The sequence below is a fragment of the Oreochromis niloticus genome, linkage group LG3 (genome assembly GCF_001858045.2).
Source record: "Oreochromis niloticus isolate F11D_XX linkage group LG3, O_niloticus_UMD_NMBU, whole genome shotgun sequence".
In the NCBI taxonomy this organism is placed as follows: domain Eukaryota; kingdom Metazoa; phylum Chordata; class Actinopteri; order Cichliformes; family Cichlidae; genus Oreochromis; species Oreochromis niloticus.
This window is the reverse complement of record NC_031967.2, coordinates 9321198-9340160: the sequence shown is the minus strand read 5'-3', so window position 1 is coordinate 9340160 and position 18963 is coordinate 9321198. Positions and strand designations below refer to the sequence as shown.

Below are 18963 nucleotides of genomic sequence, written 5' to 3'. Positions count from 1 at the left end.
AATAACCTCTACACAACTTAGAAAGACTGTGCTGAGTTCTCTCATCCTGATCTCAGCTGAGATTTACACAGAAACGATCAGTGGAAATCGTTAAGGTACTATTGGTCTACATTCTTCTTCTATGGTAGCAGCCTGGGCAAAGTAACACCCAAATTTAAACTTCTGCTTTCTGTTGTAACCAATGACTGTAGAAAACATATTGTATTTCACGGCTAAACTGGGAGAAAGACAGACTGCAAGAATTACACAGCACACTATTTTCCTATTACTATGTACAAACTTACAGCTCTATAAGGGAGTCAAGGTCAATGAGGAGGTCCCTGGGACAAGGCTTTAATGTTATTGTTTGCCAAAGACCTGGAAACAAATGCAGTTGATTATGAAAAAGAGACATCATTAAATCATGTATAACAGATAACAGTTGTATTTTCAGTCACTGGAACATACAAGTGAGTCAGGTCCCTGAGTCCTCTGAAGGCATATTTGGATGTAGTCTCTAGTTTGTTACTCTCAATGAATCTGTGGATGAACAAGAAGAAAAAGAAAAGTATATTTTTTGATCAATTTCAACATTTTGCCAGCTAGTAAACCAAATGGTAAATGGACTGGTTCTTGTACAGCACTTTTCTATTTTGCCTGAGCACTCGAAATTCTTGAAACCTGTCTAATTCAGATCAGGACCTGAAAGCACCAGCAGCCCAGATCAGCTGATCACAGCCTGGACACAAAGAAAATTTACTGAAGCTTTGAATAGAAATTGCGATTCTTAACCTCTTGTTGAGCCACTACAACCAATTTTAGAGTTCCCCCACCTGCTGAATCCCACTTTAACCCGTTCCTTACTCATTTTCTGTTTAGAGTCGCTCTCTACAATGTAGAGATATTTTAAAATCTTTCGTCTTTTTCTCTGCTCATGTTCTACCAAACTGATTCAAGCTGAGTATATTTATGAAAATTAAAATTTAAAGAAGTAAAGGTCATTTTCTTATGTATTAATGTTACTTTAATGATACATTAATATAGCACAAGGTTCAATTAGCTTTGCACAAAAATAGCTGGTAGAAAAATCCTCCAAAGAGCTACTTTTACTGGAGTGGTTTTGCCACTAATATCTGTACTTCTGATTAAGTACAGAATGTCTTTGCTTTTGCCATCTCACACTCTTCATGTTTAAATCCATCTTTAATGGGACCACAGAGGAAATATTTGCTGGAGCACACCTCATGTCCCCCAGAATCCTTACTTTGTCCATGTGAATTTTAAACAATCAAATCTTGTGAAAATGGCCACAACTTGTATATTTAACACAGACATAATAGGGGAGACCGGGGATAGTTGTAACGTGGGTCAGTTGTAACACTTCCAATTTCTCCAATCAGGGCTAAGTTTCAAATGATGTGACTCATCCTGTGCATGCTCAATTCAGTTCTGCTATCACATGTGAAAAATCAGCACATATCGTCAAACACAGACAATGTAACACGAAAAAAAGTAATTTGTATGCCAAAAAATAAGTTTTTCTACTTTATTTCAATTTCTAATAGCATTATCTGCTTTGCAGTCAAGTGAAGCGTGCGTCTGTCCTCTCAGTAAGTGAGTGAGACAGTAGACAGCGGTGAGGAGGGCTGTGCGAGTGCATCGCAAAAACACATAAATATGCCTGACACCTATAAACAAAGCAGCATCTGGCTACAGTTTAAAGACCTTTTTGTCTCTGTCTTGGTCTTGGTCTTGTCTTGTCTTAGTCTCGATACCCTCTAATCTTGGTATTGTCTTGGTCTTGGTTTAGGCGGTCTTGACTAAAAGTCTACAACTTTATTACTTTCATTTTCTTCCAAAAGCAGTTTTTGAAACATCTTTGTGAACTGACTAATGCTTGAACATTGCTGTAGGTCCACAGGAAAACTGTTCCACAGTTTTACCTCACAAATGGTAAAACAACAGGTTTTAACCCTTGTCCGTGCTTTAAGAGTCTTTCAATGTTCCCTCTAAGCTGCGCACGTGCGCAATTGCGCACTGCTGGCACGGTCTCTGCGCACAGAAAATCTGCGTTGCGCACAAAAAAAATCTAACCTGAATTGAAATTAAAATTAAAACTTTAAGAATTCTGTTTTGCAGTGTTAGTCAGTAAGTGACTGGCTGCTCCTGTATGGGATTAGAACGATGCCACCTTATCCTATAGTCCAGCCAATAATGTGATTCACATTCGTATACACGCAGCCAATCAACGTCGTTGACAGGCTATGACAGCGTCCTTATGTGCCGACACCGGTGTTTTAGCTAGCAAAGCGGCGTGGCTGATGTGCAGTGAAGCCACATTAATGACAACGTGTACAACCATTGGAGATGTGAGCAGGACAGACAGAACAATTGACGGAAAAAGTGTGGACTTTATACCAGTTTTTAAATTGTGTTGAGAGGCCACGTAAAATCAGAGTTATGATAAAAAATTTTTTTGCAATGTTTGGTTTTCTTCCTGAATACTATCGTTGTTTATATTTACTGCGGGAAGAAACGGTAAAAACGGCGTTTTATAAGGAAACCGCTCGAAAGCACTCTCTGCCTGTGAGCAAACACAACACCAAAAACCCCCCACCCTTTCCTATTGGTCGAAAAAATTACCGTGTCGACCAATCAAAAAATGATATGGCAACGTGGCATCTAGTTGTTAAGAAACGGGGGGAAGTTTTAGGAGTGACGGCGGTGTTCTGAGATGTGAGAGATTTGAGACGTTTAGCGCAAATCTTGTGTAGTTAGTGTGTAGTGTAGTCAATAGTTTTGTTGGTGTGTCAGAACAATGAGGCGGCTGCTGAATGTTACAGGTGTTACAGGAGTGATACATCTCCTGTTGTCAGGCCTGCAGGTATCAGAGAGAGATAAGATAAGATAAGACTTTATTGATCCCACGACGGGGAAATTTTTGCGTCACCTCAGCTCAGGTACAGATATCAGAAGGAAATACAAAAAAAATACAAATAAGTACAATCAATGAAAAAAGTAAGATAATACACTATATACAATGGTAGCATACACAGTATGTGATTATGGATATGGTTGGAAATATGCAAGACATAAACTATTTCGCTTGATATAGCTATTGTACCACTACTACTATTCCTATTTATAGACATGTACACACACACATGTAGACACTAAATATACATATGTATACATATACATACATATATACCTGCACATGTCCATACACATGGAAGGTCCATTATGCATGAAGTGGTGACCGTGGATGTTCACAGTGTCCAGTGACTTATGACATTGTGATTGAGGAGTTATAGAGTCTAACTGCTGTTGGGATGAATGATCAGGCTGTTGTTCTCCTTTATCTCATAGTGGACAGAAATTATTTTTTGGAGTGGCACAAATAATTTGTGTGGCATCAGATTTGATGCAGAACAGCTGATTGTTCTGTTAATAGTTTGAAATGTTTATTTAAAAACGCCTTGGCTGCATTAAAAAAAATAAATAGCTGCAAAAAACTTTGTTGTTTGCCAAACTGAGTTACTTCTTTGAAGTAGTAACTATATAATTAATTGCCCAGCATTGGTCATTATATACTGTATTTTGCAGACAGAGAGTTACAGGACTCTCTCCCAGACCACAGACTCAGACTCATAATACAAGTCAGAGCTTTATGAAGAAAGAAAAAGAAAAAGTTGTGTTTTCAAAATTGGAGTTAAAGTTATTTTTACTTCCAATAGTGTTAACATACTACACAGGTCATGAACAAGATTTTTTAAATTTTCATTGTAAGTGGGCTAAAGCAGTTAATTAAAAGTAGTCTAACATAAATGTAAATGCTGTAATTTGATTATTGTAATAAACCATGTAACTTGGATGGATTAGATGCTGGCGTGACCACAGTGCACACGTCTGATGTCGCTCACAGTGGTCCAAGGGATCGCTCAGGGAGTTTGTGTGTTCGCTCAGACACATGAAAAATTAGAGGGAACATTGCCTGTGACTACCTAATTTGCATGTGAATTGTTGACCTTACCAGCAGCTTAGTGACATCATTAGAATCTTACATCAAACATCCCTTTTGTTATAACTCATAAGTAGGCAAGAGAAACTTTAAGGTTAACCATTTTAAGCTTTCATGCTCACAGCTATCAATCAACTAAGAAAAATTTGAAAAATTTTATTGAGCTACTAAAATGTCTCTGAAAAAAAAAACAGCCAAGAAAAAAATGCTCACCCCATTGCTCCTCAGAGGAGTGATTTTATAATCCTCAGAAGGGAGTTTGATTAATGTAGCGAGGAAAACTACACCTGGAGAAAACTCATGCAGAGGAGAAGTACACTGATATGCAAGTTCCACGACATGGAGAACAAAATTAAATACAAAGGAAAATAATGTCTGATAAAGCACTGGGAATGAATACAGAGAAGCTAAAAGAGAAAAAGGAGCAGGAGGTAATACAGTAACATATGCAGTACAAACTTCAATATATGGAAGCTCAGCTGGAAGCTGTACACCAAGAAATGCAGTTCAAGATCCAAGATATGGAGAGGAAAAATCAAGGCTTGCACACAATGTTCAATAAAGAAATACAAAGAAATACACAAATGCTTAAAAGAAAAAGAACAGCAGGAGGCAACTCACCAACTGCTGCAGTGCAAACTTTATAAAATGGAAGTTATGCGCCAAGAAATACAATGCAGGGCAAAGTCACAGAGAAAAATAGTGAAGGCATACGAGTCATGTTGGATGAAGGAATGCAGAAGTACTTAAAGAGAAGGAACAGCAAGAGGCAACACACCATCTGATGCAGTGCTAGCTCCAAGACATGGAGAGGAAAGGCTTGCACACAATGTTAGATAAGGTGCTCTAAAGAAACAAATTTGAAAGAGAAACAACAGCAGGAGACAATACACCAACAGATGTATTGTTTTAAAACATCACTGCTGGAAATGACCATCTAGCAGTAATTAAGAAAAGCTCAATAACTTAAACTGATTTTTATTTCACATGACTCCGGTATGATCAGTCGACAGGGTTGAGTTTGATAACAGGAACCAGTTCAAGATTAATTGGAAAATAAAGCTGTGGTGTGAATAAGGCATGGCGGGACCACCGATCCGTGTTTTGAGCCATCTTTATTTTTACATTTGTCACACCACCACAACAACACTCTCAACCCTGCTTCCCCGTGATTTAACACCGCGAGCGTGATCTGCAGATGCCGTGCAAGTGCGTCTGCACGGCACCACAGACCACGCCCCACCACAAAAGCTTTATTGAAGTTTCACGCTAATCATTTGACTTCATTTTATTAGGAAATAGGTGTATTAGTGTTGACTAATCCTTTTGAGGGTGTAAAAAATGAAAAAAGTTTTAAAACAGGGAAAGGGTCAGTATTAATCTGCAAACTTCTTTTTAGACTTTACTTGGCAGCCATTTAACACATATAATGTTTTACCAAGTTAAAGATCCTTGAACCAGGATTCTTGTAATGGCCAGCAGGGGGCGGTTGTGTGCTTTCAGAGAGATAGATTGTATAGAAATCTCTGTGAACAAAGGCGAAAACGCCCTCATTCTCTGACCTGAAGAAGCACTGACTAGCCAATCAACTAGTCTAAAAGTAAAAAAAAAACAAAACACTCAGGTATCAAGTTAAATTGGAGATTTAATGGACAATGTCAAAAACTCTGACAAAAGGCATCACATTCTTCAATAATAAATTATTCCACTTAACTGTGTGGCACCTCACATCATGCATTATGAACTATTCAGGTTATACTCCAAACAGACAGTGAAGAAGGAAAATTCAATGTTAAATATAATATGATAACCTAATAAAAAAAAAAAAAACCTAATACAATGCAACAGAACGGTGTGGCACATTGTGCCGTGCATTATGAATGATGCACATTGTTTGAAAATGTATGACAACCATTTCAATAAAAGTTGAAATCTAAAATAAAGGCAAACAATAAATCATCAAAGCAGTTTCTTCTGATTATCTGAGGTCAGGTTGCGGGGACAGCAGGGAAGCCCACCTCCATGGCATAACATAACAATTTAATGGCAATGGCAAAATTTGCATACATTTTTATGCAATAAATTAATATAATACAATTTAAAATGCATATATGCAAAATAATATTTTTATTGCTTTAAAATATTTTTGTAGTTTTTCAGAAGGTTGATTGATCTCGTTTTTCTAAGCACGCGTTCCTTTTAAGTGCACATCTGTTAGTTGAAGTCACACTGCCATTGATTTTTCTTTCATTTTTAGGAGAAATGCATTCTTTACAATCGACACCAGAGGTCAGAATTTGACTATATAAAATGTTAAATGTGTTTATATATATTTCTTTTTCCAAAGAAATGATCTTGTGTATGCACATCAAGTCCTGTTTGTGGATACAGGGATACACATTATGCCAGTAAGCCTACTTTAACATATATATGTGGATATATGTTACAATTTCTATATACCCTTTATTGAGTATTACTGTGATGTGGATAGTTTGGAAGATGGCAAATAGTAAAGGTAACACTATTCAGCATCATCATCGTCATCATCATTATCATCAGTGACAGCCCATCATTTTTTTTATGTAGACAGTGACTGGAGCATGCTCACTTGTACTCAGTCAAGTTTTCCACATCTGTTGTATTGTTTGGCCATGTAGTTGGAAGATATGTTCCAACTGATGTTTGCAGCAACATAACATTGTTGACATCTGTCCTCAACAGCATTAATAGTTGATTTGACAATCAACTATTGCACCAATTTGATCTCTGTATTTCTTGTGCCTCCCAGGTTTCAGGGTCCCTGTGTGTTTCAGAATGTTAAAATATCTTTCTATCTATCTTATCCTATCTTTTGGTCTTCCCTTTGGTCCTTTAACATAAGACAATTCTCCATAATATATGGCTATAGGCAGCCTCTCTTCTGCAATTATATTCCAGCCCACCTGAGATGAACTGCTGTGATATAGGCCTCTCTACTAAATATGCCTGCTTGCTCAAGCACCACATCTAGTTTGCAGACTTGCTGAGTGCATGTACTGCAGTTGTGTACTTTTGTTCTTCTTGGCTTAAGATGTTCTGAAAGTGTTTCTTCCATTGCTCAGTAATTGCTTGTATCTGTAAGAAGTCATCTCCTGTCAGCTGTCTTCTCTCATGCAACTGAATTGGTTCAGAAACCATAGGTGACCGTCAGTGTAGGGCCTACACTGTTAAAAAAAAAATCCTAGAAAAACAGTAATATTCCGGCAGCTGGGGCGCCAAAATAATACCATAAAATAACAGAAAATAACTTTCTCATAAAAATACGGTTATTTTCAGTAATGACAATACAGTTTGTTGACCTAATTTTACATGGGATTTTGCCTTTTTAAAGTGCTTTTAAACATTAAATTAGGAACATGTTAATGTGATTAAACAATGAAATTACCTATAAACAAGGTCAGTGAATGTGGCAATATGAATAATAATACTTAAATGTACAGAAATATACAGTTAACAGTTGGTTTAAATAATAATGGATTGCATGCCCTGGGACATTCTGACAGAGGCGAGGTTGCTATATCGCACCATCGGCCCCTCTAGTCATTACCAGTAGGTGAAGTGTCTTGACCAAGGACACAACGACCGAGAGTGTCCGAGCCGGGGCTCGAACCGGCAACCTTCTGATTACAGGGCAAACTGCCAACTCTTGAGCCACGATCGCCCTAAACAGCACTAATAATAATTATTATTTGATGTAAAAAAAGTTTATGAGAATCATTTTATATATTTTTCCATAGCATTACATTTGAATTTAACAGTTCAATCTTTCAAATAACGGACACATATTTGTGAAATCATGATACATTTGTGAATGTATTTTAGCAATCTAAATATGCATATGTACAGACAAATACATTTAAAACACAAGAAAATTATGTTTTATTACATTACAGTGATTTTACGTTAATTTACATTTGAAATGTGAAATCACAGTCTATTTATGTAAATTTAATGATATTCTAGAAGAACAGAACAAAACTGTAAAATACACAGTAAAAATACTTTTATATTAGGATTTTTTTTACAGTGTACATCATGCTCCTATAACCTGTCTGGTACCTTTCACTTAGGTTATCCAAGTAGTGGATAAGTTTTGTTGTGGTCAAGACTTCATAAAAGTATTTTTATGTTGTTATTAAAAAGCCATTTAACATTACAATTGTTTTTCGTAGTCTGTATTATTGTGTTTCCTGTTGTTTCCTATAGCGGTTGCTCTAGCCCCTACAGGACTGTAATATAATCACCTTTTACTTAAAAATTATGATTTCATCAGAGTAAAGCATAACTGCATAAATACATCTCAGTTATGTTAATGAATGATATGACCACAATAACAATACAGCAGTCGTATGGACTAAGGATGTACACACACACACACACACACACACACAACCACATCACATAAACACGGATGAAGAAGACGCACAAGGAGAGTGTTCAATTCCTAGCAATCAATCAAGAAAATTGGCAACCCTGTTGTGCTGCTTCACCGGGGGTCCTGATTTCACAGCCAGCCTCCGTCACTACTGCGTCAGCACTGATGAGCTCAGCCTTACCGTGGGGGAGGAGGCGGGGGGCTGGGGAACAGAGAGTGAGAGAGAGTGAGTGAGTGAGTGAGTGAGAGAGAGAGAGAGAAGAAACGGGGTGTTGCCGCCTCAGAGACACACTCACGCATCACGGAGTAACAGCAGCAGGCTGAGAACAGAGCATCAGCCCATACTTCTCTCTGGGAAATCCTGTTTGGTTTTTAATTATTGAAGCATTACAGAGACTTTTGTATTATTAATAAAATCTGAGAAAAACCGCACGAGCTTAGCATCAGAGGAGCGGCTCCGCTACAGACAGCAGCGCCGAAGCTGAAGCGTTGAAGCAGACGGACCTTGTTCAGCACCTTGGATAGCGACCATGGCTCCAATGGTGGACGATGGAGCTCAGCTCGGTGAGTCCAAATCTTGCTCAAAACTTCACGGATATCGTTTTCATCGAGAAAAGCCCAGGCGTGGATGTCTGAGCTGGCTGCTGGTTTCTTCTAAAGGTGCCGCGTGACTCATCCTAAAAGTGTTAGCTAGCACTGGCTGGAAGTGGCCAGAAGCTAATTTATGGATTTCGAATTTAGCTGACTTTCTAAATGTTGGCTTCTTCTTCATCTTTTCTTTTTCTTCTTCGTTGTTTCCTAGTTTTGTAGGGCGTGTAACTAGTATTCCGCGAATGGCTCGCGCAGTGTGTCGTAAAAACAACGTGTTTGGGTGGACTTCATTCCTCCATTTTGCAGCTGGCCAAAGGGCGACAGCTAATTATCAGGAAAGGGTGGAGCTCATTATTCAGTGCGATATTAATGGGTGCAACAATGAAGTCACTATTTTTGTATTCTAGGTGTTACTACAGCGCAGGTAAAGCCAGGAAAGCACCTGTTTGTTTTCTTTATTTTCCTCTCGGTTCAGCTGCTACCTCACCGCCCTCCCGTTGCCTCATCCATCTGTCTGTTGTTGCTGCCTTGAAAGCCATCCCACCCAGGACAGCTACTGGGCTGAAATATTCATGAAAAAAGCAGAGTATACCATATGTGTAAGTGCTGTGATCTAAAAGTGAAATGAACATGCTGCTTACTCATGGATAAAGTGAATTTCGTTGTATTTTCAGATTATTACACAGCCAAAATCAGCCTACAATATTAAAAAACTATATGAACGGAGATCTCTACAATATTATTAGATCACCCCAATCCCATAGAAACTCTGAAGATCACAGATTAATTATTTAGGTTTAAATGAGAAGGGAACTATATATTCTTATTGCTTGCTGTGTGTTAACAGAACACATTTGCTATACAATAACCCCAGCACAAAGGCTGTCTTGGGAAAGTGTGAATAAGTGATACTGTACTAATTCTCAAATTATCAAAAGCAGAGCCGTGATTGTGTTGACAATATGAAAAAGGCAGATTTTAAAGATAGGTATCAGAGTGATTGATTACCACAACCACCACCTTGCCACTTCCACCTCTTCCTTCTTTATATGGGCTGATCTGAGTGCTTTTCCACTATGTCGCCTGCTTAATTGCAGGAAATGGTATGCATTTTCCTCTGCGAGGCAACCCTATTAAATCTGGTAACATGACAGGGCAGCTTGATTGATGGTGAGTCACAGCTCAGCACTGCAAAACAAAGAACTGAAGCATTCACTTGTAAATATCTGTCTCCAGCAATACCATGAAAGGAATACTGACAGGAACTAGGTCTCTAAATACGCCTTAGTCATCCCAATAGTAGTGACCATCATCCTTGATGAGTATGACTAAAGATATCTGCGTTATTAAGTACTGTTTCTAAGATCAGGACCACCCAGCCGAAACAACCACGGTTGAAATAATGATTTGCCCAAACCACATGTATTAAATTCTCGCTGGAAATATTTAAATTTTCAATATCTGCCTGTTTCCTTGTAATAGTGTACACTGATCTTTATAATGCTTTCATGACAATGATTGGATCTGAGTTTAGCCGTTTTTATAAAGCTGCTATGAAGAGATCACCTTGTCACAAAAGACGTTGAGTAGTTTTCCCATAAGTTCATTATTTTTCCACCTGTTTCCTGTTCATAAAGAGTAACCATGTTTGGAATCTGAAAACAGTGATGCCGAGATTTGATCAGAGTTGAACAGATTGCGTTGTTCTCCCTCTGAGTCAAGGCTGCAGCTGCATTAGTCAGAATCACAAAATGGACTCACTTGCCTCGGTGTAACAATAAAATCTGGGAGATGGAAATTGTTTTACAGTTGCTGCTTATTTTGTTAAGTTATTATTTATTTTTACTTAGCTGAATTGTTTTTCCCCATCTTTCCACCCACACCCCCGCTGTCCTTCCCTTCATTCTCTCCTCCTCCACAGTGGCAGTGCCAGTAGGTGTTGCTGTGGTGAGTGTCTTCGGCCTCGTATTCACTGTGTCAGCCTTTGCGTGGATCTGTTGCCAGCGTAAAAACACCAAGTCCCAGAAGACACCTCCGTACAAGTTTGTGCACATGCTCAAAGGAGTCGACATTTACCCAGAGAGCCTCAGTGGCAAGAAAAAGTTTGCTGCGCCTCCCACCACATCAGCTAACGACACCAGTAAAACAGATGTCAATGGAAACTGCCACACCGCCCCAGCAGTGAATGCAGCTGGCACAGACAAACTGGCATCAAGCCCAAATGGCTCAAGGCCAAATCTCCATCTGGACCTGGAGAAACGGGATCTGAATGGCAACTTTACCACCAAACCATTTCATCACCACCAGAAGCTGCGGAGCTCCCCAGATCTGGAGCTGCCTTCTCCCCATGCAGGGTTCACCCAGCCTGGTGTGATGGACCGCCGTGACCTGCCTTCACCATCCAGTACTCTCTCCAGCCAAGCACCCACCCCAGCTGTGGACAGGCCCCAGGGGGAAGACAAGGAGGCTGGACTAGGGACCCTCCACTTTTCCCTTGAATACCAGCCAGAGAGGAAGGCGTTCATTGTTCATATCAAGGTACTGTATATGTTTAAGATGGTTCTTTAAAACCAGTATAATACTTCTTTGTAATACATACAGTCATAAATACTTGATTGTTTTCACTTTTCTAGGAAGCCCATGGTCTGACTCCAACTGACGAGCAGTCGCTGACCTCTGACCCTTACATCAAGCTGACCCTACTGCCGGAGAAAAAGCACAGGGTGAAGACCAGAGTCTTGCGAAAAACTCTAGACCCTACTTTTGATGAGACCTTCAGCTTCTACGGCATCTCACTTGCTCGTGTGTCAGAGTTGGCCCTTCACTTCATGGTGCTGAGCTTTGACCGGTTCTCTCGTGATGAAGTCATTGGCGAGACCCTTGTTCCCCTGTCTGGGATCGACTTGTCTGAGGGGCGTGTCCTCATGAGCCGAGAGATAATCAAGAGAAATGTCAAGGTAAGATTTGGAACAAATGTTTGAACCCTTAGTGTTGTATTTCATATATAAAGTCATTCAGTGAAATCAATTTTAATTCTACAACTGCTCTGATAGTGACTCAGCTTTTTTTCATCACACTATCTCTGTCTACACCACCACTCCCTAAAAGCATTACAGCAGAACAGCTTAGTCCAATTCAGCAGAGTAAACTAATTACTTCCACTGTTACCATCATAATCAATAAATAATCTTAAAAGTCATTTAAATTCTAAAATATAATAATATGTAAATCATCCAAATGCAAGCCCACCATTTTATCAATTCCAAAGCCTCTTAATAAAAATGATTAATCTCATTCTAATTGTGTGATCTCTATCTTAGATGGAAGTTTTAAATTAAAATTTAATTGGTATATACCAGTGGAATAACTATCATAACAGCCTCTAGTTGGTTTAGAAATGATTTTAGTATTATATGAAACCAGAGGAGAAAGCAGAGAGGTTATATATCACTCTGTGGAGAGAGAAATGAGATCTGTTACAGGAATATGGATTTGCACGTTGACACTGAGCTCCTGGCTTCGGCCTAAATTAACTGCTTTGGATACATGGATGCTTTTGGTATTTATTTTTTACGTTTTTCATCAGCTTTTTTAGGGTCCGTTATTTTCTTTCACTGCATTAACCAAAAATGAAAAAGTCATTTCATCTGCTCATTGCATTTAAGAGCTGGAACTGCTTTACATGACATCCTCCCTACATACCTTTCCTTTAGTGCATCACACAGTTAAAACGATAATGCCACCCTGTGAACCATGCTATCATGGCGACATTCTCAGAAGGTCAGATGATAACAACACTACATCATTATAGATCTGTGGGCAAGTGATCAGTAGGTTTCCACTCCAGGCTTGGTGTTCCTGGCATCTGTGAGGACCACAAACATGCAGCAGTGTCATTTAATGTATTGAGTACTTTGACACCCATGAGTATAATATGTCTTCATTTCCTCTAAATGCATTAGCCTAAATGACTCCTGGTTTGGCTAAATTAAATATAAGTAAAAGGATATCCTTGTGCTTATCATTGGCCTGTGGTATAGTATAGAGCACCACTCTATCGACTGGTATTAAATGGTATGGCCATGCATGAGCATCTCTCATTGTGTAATTATAGACGTGTGAGGTGATATTGGAAGCTCTTTGCCTGTGTGGTAGATGTGGATATGTTCATGCATATTTGTAGTTTCTCAGAAGGAATATGAGCTACGTGCAACGTCTTTAATGGTCTCTGGTACCATATCGTACTCTAGGGAAGTGCTAGGAAATGGAAGTCTGTGAAGTATAAAGGGTTTATCCCATCTCCACTCGTCTCTCTTCAAGAGGATAAGATTTCTTATCTCTCTTCTCTTCACCCCATGCTGAGACAAACTGTATTTCATCAATTCCATTTCTCATCTGGGTCCCAGAGGAGAGAAATCTCGCAAAGCTTTATAGTAAGGATGAATAAGAACCTGTGAAATCAGCTAAAAATTAGTTTTAGAATTCATGAAATTGCTTTGCAGCGGGTTATTTCTGGATTCTTTTGCTGAAGAAAATCCTTAATTTCTTTCTTTTATTTGCTATGCCGCAGCTGAACTTGTCAGAATGAGAAACATTTCATATGCAAATAAAAGGGCGGAGAACGCAGCTTGTTGGCCTTGTAACATGGATTTACAGTGTACAAAGGGACAATGATTAAACAGAACCATTTTCTCCACATCAGCGTGAGAGGCGCATGCAGTTGTGTCTTAAAAGTTGCAGCCCTTGCCTTACAGGGTGGTGGCTCTCTTTGTCTGTGTGGCATACATTTTGTCTCATTGCTTTGTGTAGTTTTGTGTATGTGTGACCACCCAGTAGTTTAAAGAATCAATACACCAGAAAATAAGAGACACAGCCATCACAACCATGCTTTCGCTCTGGAAGTACAGAAACAATAAATAAATAAATATACAAATAAACAAACAAATAAGACTAAAAATAACAGGCAATCCTTTTGGATTTAGACCTGAACATCAGGTCATTGCTAGAAGTTGTCTGTGTGCTACTTCTCATTGCCGTGGCAACCATGAGCCTGCTAGCCTCTGAGGTGCGATCGCAACCATCTGAGGTGCCGACTCTCACGGGGTGCGGGCATGGATGTGTATGTGCATGAGCAAACTGTGGCAGCAGCAACAAAGTGTAGAGAAGATTGGGAGCTTCTCAGTGACACATTTTGTGTGTGTTAAATATGAATATGTACCACATAAGCAGGTGATGATTATTTAGCCGGCAGTGTCTCAAGCTGTCAGGACTGACACCATTTGCTGCACGGGCAGCAGCAACACCACCACCACCACCACAAACAGTTTTGTAGCTCGTTATTTTGTAGGTTATTCATTATTGGATAGATTTCATAACTACCACGCCCTATTGTGCTAATTCATTTAATATATACTAAGTGGATGCGTTCTTCTGATTAATTTAACCTACTGAAATGTATTAACTTGACAACAGAATAACAACTTTACAAATGACTGCTTGTTAAGTAGAATTGAAAAACATGAAAGGACACACTGGATTTAGGGTTTCTTCAGTGTAAGTCTCACTTACAAATGTTTGCTTTGTTTGCTCTGCCGATTTTTGCTTCTTCTGTTTTTTTAACCTTTATCCATTCTTCTCCTCTCCACAGAAATCTTCAGGTCGTGGTGAGTTATTGCTGTCCCTGTGTTACCAGTCCACCACCAACACTCTGACTGTAGTTGTTCTCAAAGCTCGCCACCTCCCCAAGACTGAAAACAATGGACCTACAGGTACACAGGCTTTTAACTGAACCATTTTAATATGCAATCCATGTCCATCTCAGTATAACTGTAGGCTTGAATGTATTTCTTCTTCATAACGGTAAAGGGATGAAACCAAAATCATTTTGCTCTTCCTGCTGTGCATCCCGGACTGCTTTAGATGCTGTGATAGTTGCGCTAATGGCACCGCCACCGCACCAAAGTAATCTGATCAGGATGTGATAGAGAGCACTTTAGTGACAAGCACACACACACGTACACACACAGTGTTTACACAGCCAGCCTCTTTTGTCCTCATCACTAACATCCATCATTTCCGCTCTATTGATTGCTGTATTGATCTGGTTTAGAAATAATGTGCCACTCTGCAGCTGCCGCAGGCATGGATAGTCACTGTGGCTTTTCTTGCTCAACTCTTGTCGTTCTTCTCCTCCAGATCCATATGTCAAGGTGAACATGTATCATGGAAAGAAGCGCGTATGCAAGAAGAAAACCCATGTGAAGAAAAGCTCGCCTAACCCGGTGTTTAATGAGCTCTTTGTCTTCGATCTACCCTCCGAAGAGGGCCTGAGGGACACCAGCGTGGAGCTACTGCTGATGGACTCAGACATGGGCAACTCACGCTGCCCCAACACCATCATTGGGCGCCTTGTGCTGGGCACATCGGCGGCAGGTACTCCTGGGGAGCACTGGAGGGAGATCTGCGACCACCCGCGTCGCCAGATCGCCAAGTGGCATGTCATGTCAGAGGATTAGAAAGTTGGGGTGTTGGTGGCTCCTGTCATCCTTATCTGATCTGGTTCAACCACGAGAGGGATGGAATGAGGATGGGCGGGATCCAACATCCTGCTTGCCAGTAACCAATGGACTTAAAATGAGGGCGGGTTGAATAAGGGGGGAGTGGACTTTGATGTGTGTGGGAGGGGTTCATTTCAAGTGATGTCATCATTCAATCGTTCATTCATTCAATCACCTATCTTTGAAGTATTTGGGGTTCAGTGGGAGGGCAGGGGCATGACAACAGGAACCCCAAAGCTTTAAACGATTCCAAAGACTGTCACTGAAAATCACCTGGAAACATGCAGCATCATCTACATGGCAGCAACCAATTGTCACTGTAGCCGTGTGCAGTGCAGAATGTCTTTAATGTTGCTATTACTCTTCTTCTTTTCCTCTTCTTCTTCTTCTTCTCTTTCTTCAGCTCTTCCTCCTATAAATAGTAACCTATATTCCATCATATGAAAACCAGAATGAACCACATCTGACACAGCTGTAAAAAAGTGGATTATTATTAAAGTTTATTTTATAATGACAATGTTTTCATCATAAAGATGTAGACTGTTTTTATTTATCTTTTTTTTATTTGTACTCTTGGTTTGTTGAACATGTTTTGTAAGTATAAGTGGTATTTCATATATCATTTTCTTAAGTGCAAGAAAGCCTAAATTAGGTGGTTGGAGAATAGATTGGAGCTGACTGACTGCATCGGGGACAGTAATTGTGGATGCATTTACACACCTGTGAGAGGGTGCGCGTCTTTCGAATAAAGTGTCCCGACACCACTGTGTGAGTTTGTGTGTGTGTGTGTTTGTGTGTTAGCGTTAAAGAGATGGAAGCCGCATAATATTTACGTTGTGTTTTGTCCCCTTTACTGTGAGCACAAAGACGGCTGAAATGTAAATGTATGTACTTATAAAATATGGCAAGTTCTGAGAAAGAAAATGAGTTTGATTTTTTTCTTTTTTTATTTCACTGTCAGTGTGTTATTAAAAATACATTAACACTACTTCTATAAAGGATTTCAAGGGTGGAGTCTGATGCAAGAAACTAAGGTAACTAAGGTTAAATATTATTATTATTATTTTCCTATGGCAACAGTCACCATCTCCACAGAAAATCTATCTAAGCTAAAAGCGTCTTTAAAATTACACTACTACATTACACAGTCTGTGCACAGATGTGCGCATCACCTGCCCCACCTCTAGGGATGACATCATTCGGCTCAATTCCAAATCTGATGATGTAATAACTGCTGAGTGGCTAAGTGCTTGGGGATGAAGTCATCATGTCTGAATTTAATATCAGCTAAGTGGTTCAACAAGAGGACAGCTGCCTCAGCATGCTAGTCCCCTCTTTTTTTTACCTTCCTTTCATAAAATTATAACTTCAACTACAAATCTAAGTCTTTAAAACTACTATTCCTCCATTTCTCCTCCCACCCATTTCTCCTCCTGTTGGGCTGTCCCATTGCACTTTTTCTTTAGTGCTTCTAACACTGTAGCTGGTTTCTATTGTAAACACCTCTCTCTCATTATTTAAGAACTCAAGGTTATTTTGTGCACGATAGTGAATCCATGTTATCCTCCTATTCTCAGCTTTTCTAGCTATACAGTTACAATTAAGAAGGCGATTGGCTGATGATGTGTGTGTGTGTGTGTGTGTGTGTGTGTGTATTAATAATCTGATTAATATTATAGCTTGCTACATGGTACAACTCATCCAAGAAGTCTTGCCTCACTTTTCAGTTTTTTAGTTTTACTTAGGACTAATCAGCTACGATCTAGTATTTTAGTATCTCAGCTAGTATGTTTATCTATATATTGTATAGTTTGTCAGTGCAGGTAGTTAGCCAAGATTACCCACATTAGTTGCTAACTTCAGTAACTTCATATAAATAAGGTAACTTTTTGGTCCAAAAACAAACAAACATGGTGGTAGCCAACACATGGGCACTAAAGATTCAAAATGCATAATCCAGTAGCAACTGTGGCTTCATAACTATGACTTCAACCAATTATTAATTACATTATTGTAATCAATCATCATTAAGATTTCAGTTAACTGATTGATTGAATCATCATTGAATTCTTTCGTAATTCATCATGTTATTTGAAACTGCCCCGCCCGCAAATATACAACACATTGAAAGTTCTGTTAATCCTTTTTTCTAATATGGCAAATAAATACATAACAATGATATAAATACACACAGCCTTGTTATGTAAGGAACTTTCATTACAGGGATAATAATGAGAAACCATGGGCTTCATTCACAGCTGATCTCTGCAATGACTTTACAAGCCACATACATGTTTTCTTATAAATCTGAAGTGCACATCACATTTTTCTGTAACAGAATAATGTACAGTAATGTGTTACTGTACAAAATTTAGTAATCCTATAAAAGTTAGTTATTATAACCGCATTATACTGTTAACACAACTTTGGCTCTTTGCAAGCATCTGCACAGAGAGCATGCTAACACAAAGCTAGCCAAGAACCCAGATTGAGTGCGTACTGGCATCAATTCAGCAGCCAGAGCTTGAATTTCAACAGGTAACAAAAGCACTGATGAGCAGAAGGGCTTGCAGTACCTTATTTCTACCTGCAAAATCACTATGGCGATCACTTTGAATTCTCAAATTTTAGATTTTAAAATTTTGCTTTGTATTGTCAGTTTTGTTTTCTTGGTAAAAACTAAATGGAAGACTGCTCTAAGAGGACAACGACACCATAACAAAACAAAAAAAAGAAGAAATGTACGTTTTAAAAAAGAAAAGAAAAAGAATTATAACAAACAAACTCGAAACAAAAAGGACATGCATCAGGTAAAACGGAACTGTTTATTCGTTTATAAATGATTTATGTTGTCTATTGGCACATTTTAAAAATGAATACTGTTTACTGCAGTTTTGAAATGTTTGTGTTTACTTTTTCTTAGACAGCCAGGCTTTTATCAGTTGTGCAAATCTAAGAGCTGAATCAGTTTGATAGACTGCCTTGAAAACAATTTCTCCAATCCATTTGTCCAAACAGCTGTGTAATTTTCCTCTAGTCCTGAGAAAAATAAGCAACATGACATGATAAAAGCTTCATGAAGACAATAAAATAGAACTGTAGAAAAATGAATAAAATCCAGCAAAGAACTCCAGGTTTTTAAGTTTTTGTTTTCTCATTGTTTTAAGAGCCAGGCAGACAGTTGAAGGGAAATTGCTTTAGCATCTCTGAATCTCTCAGCTGCTTCAAGGACATCTTTTCATATCCCTCAGCAGAGCAGTTAGTAGCAACCTTCTGTTATGCAGAACCAGACCCTGGCTCTTCTCAATAAAGTTTCCAGTAATACTTTAGCTACACATGCAGACAAGCTCTGACAATTACACCTTCATGACTGTCATCAGTATGTAGGATCTTGTCATCAG

General features: G+C 39.0%; 1 protein-coding gene and 1 long non-coding RNA gene across 2 annotated transcripts; one reads left to right on the top strand and one right to left on the bottom strand.

Moving 5' to 3' along the window:
• Positions 1 to 326: 326 nt before the first annotated feature.
• LOC112846228 (uncharacterized) lies at positions 327 to 3342 on the bottom strand. The gene is made up of 3 exons (XR_003219096.1): positions 3191 to 3342; positions 448 to 519; positions 327 to 357 (listed from the first exon to the last, which is right to left on the bottom strand). It is a non-coding gene; the product is annotated as an uncharacterized LOC112846228 (long non-coding RNA).
• A 5317-nt stretch (positions 3343 to 8659) lies between these two features.
• On the top strand, positions 8660 to 16486 carry syt4 (synaptotagmin IV). Its single transcript, XM_005465804.4, has 5 exons — positions 8660 to 8978; positions 10927 to 11543; positions 11639 to 11962; positions 14653 to 14773; positions 15201 to 16486. The coding sequence occupies exons 1-5, from the start codon at positions 8945 to 8947 to the stop codon at positions 15518 to 15520; spliced, it is 1416 nt and encodes a 471-aa protein (XP_005465861.1). The 5' UTR covers positions 8660 to 8944; the 3' UTR covers positions 15521 to 16486.
• Positions 16487 to 18963: the final 2477 nt, after the last annotated feature.

Coding starts and splice junctions, on each gene's coding strand:
- syt4 (XM_005465804.4), top strand. CDS start 8,945: ATGGCTCCAATGGTGGACGATGGAGCTCAGCTCG. Junction 11,963..14,652: donor TAATCAAGAGAAATGTCAAG/GTAAGATTTGGA, acceptor TCCTCTCCACAG/AAATCTTCAGGTCGTGGTGA. Junction 14,774..15,200: donor TGAAAACAATGGACCTACAG/GTACACAGGCTT, acceptor CTTCTCCTCCAG/ATCCATATGTCAAGGTGAAC.